The 2,133-nt window shown below is 45.7% G+C and overlaps 1 protein-coding gene across 1 annotated transcript; it reads left to right on the forward strand.

Annotated features, from left to right (window-relative positions):
- Positions 383-1,572, forward strand: LOC109236046. Its single transcript, XM_019402276.1, has 3 exons — positions 383-687; positions 792-814; positions 1,022-1,572. The coding sequence occupies exons 1-3, from the start codon at positions 383-385 to the stop codon at positions 1,570-1,572; spliced, it is 879 nt and encodes a 292-aa protein (XP_019257821.1).

A 2,133-nucleotide genomic window follows, 5' to 3' on the forward strand; every position in this document is an offset into this window, starting at 1 on the left:
GTCATCAAGATGAGAATAACAACATGGTGCCTGGTAACGTAGGGCCACCCTCTAATGCCGTTGTAATTCGGGCCGCAGAGCCGATTGATGAAATTCACATGTGGCCATCGACGCAAACTTGCATACCGACCCTGGAAATAGCGTTCGTGGTGGAGCCTGATCGGCAGCTTGAAACAAACAAAACATTGAAGAAGACGAGATCAGTCTACGCTTGATTTTCGAAATGCTGCAAGCCTAACAGGTGGCGATAGCTCAATTGCAAAGCCGCCAGGCTCAGAGCAGGGCCGAACCTGATCCGCCTCGAGAAGTCACCCGCAGAACGGAACCGGCCGTAGTAAGGTCGACTGAACAAGAGTCAGGCACCAACCTCAAAATAATAAAGATGCTCGATGAGCTAACAAAGCGGGTGGAATCAGGGGAAAAGAAGATCGAAGCAAACGACAAGAAGGTCGAAACCTATAACTCTAGGGTAGATCAAATCCCAGGAGCACCCCCGGTATTGGAGGGATTAGATGCCAAGAAGTTCGTGCAAAAACCTTTTTCTCCAAGTGCGGCCCCAAAACCTATCCCCAAAAAGTTTCATATGCCCGAAATACCTAAATATAACGGGACGACCGATCCAAACGAGCATGTAACCTCTTATACATGTGTCATCAAAGGAAACGACTTGGAAGGCGATGAGATCGAGTACGTTCTACTAAAAAAATTTGGTGTCACCCTATCAAAGGGAGCCATAATATGGTATCACAACTTACCTCCTAATTCTATTGACTCATTTTCTATGCTTGCAGATTCTTTGGGAAAGCACGTGCAAGTACCATCAAGGTCGAAACTAGGAAATCGGGCCTTTTTAAAGTTAAACAGAAGGATAACGAGACGCTCTAGGAATTCGTGTCCCGTTTTCAAATGGAATGAATGGATCTGTCGCCGGTCGCTGATGATTGGGCTATTCAAGCTTTCACTCAGGGACTCAATATTTGAAGTTCTATTGATTCACGGCAATTGAAGCAAAATTTAATAGAATACACTGCCACTACTTGCGCCGATGTACACAATCGGTATCAATCAAAAATCAGAGTCGAAGATGGTCAATTTGGAGCCTCTTCTGAGTCTATTTATCCCACCAGGACCCTCGAAAGAATCAAGAGAGACATCGATCGCGAGCCACGATCAAACGGGGATCGATATCGGCCATATAATGAAGATTGGAGGAGAAGAAGATCCGGTCGAAACCATGTAAGAAACGAAAGGAGAAATGATCGAGGTATAAACAGTCGAGGGATTATAACAAAAAATGGCTTCGACAGGTCCATCGGGCCTAAAGGAGCTCCGAGGATATTGGAGCACAACTTTAGCATCGATGCAGCCGCCATCGTCGTATCAGCCATTGGGCAAATCAAGGATGCTAAATGGCCTCGACCTCTACAATCTGATCTAGCTCAAAGGGATCTCCACCAAGTGTGCAAATATCATGGAACTCACGGTCATAGAATGGAGGATTGTCGACAATTGAGAGAAGAAGTTGCCCGAGTATTCAATAATGGGCATCTTCAAGAATTCTTGAGCGACTGAGCCAAGAATCATTTCAGAGATAGGTCTAACGGGCAAACGGAACAAGAAGATACCGAACCTCAACACATCATTAATATGATCATTGGTGGAGTCGATACCCCACATGGACCGATGTTGAAACGCACCAAACGGTCCACCACCAGGGAGAAGCGAACTCGAGATTACAGACCGGAAGGAATCTTATCTTTCAGCAACGAGGATGCAAAGGGGATCATACAACCTCATAATGACGCACTAGTAATATCTGTACTAGTAAATAAAACTAGAATTAAACGTGTGTTGATTGATCTAGGTAGCTCGGCCAACATTATTCGATCTAGGGTCATAGAACAGCTCGGTCTACTAGACAAGATCGTGCCCACGGTATGAGTCCTAAATGGGTTCAACATGGCATGTGAAACCACTAAAGGGGAGATCACATTATCAGTCCATATCGCAGGAGTCATACGTGAGGCCAAGTTTTATGTGATCGCAAGAGACATGAAGTACAACGCCCTTCTCGGGAGGCCATGGATCCACCACATGAGGGCGGTACCCTCAACTCTTCACCAAGTGCGAAAA

This window comes from Nicotiana attenuata, chromosome 12 (assembly GCF_001879085.1).
Source record: "Nicotiana attenuata strain UT chromosome 12, NIATTr2, whole genome shotgun sequence".
Taxonomy (NCBI): Eukaryota; Viridiplantae; Streptophyta; class Magnoliopsida; order Solanales; family Solanaceae; genus Nicotiana; species Nicotiana attenuata.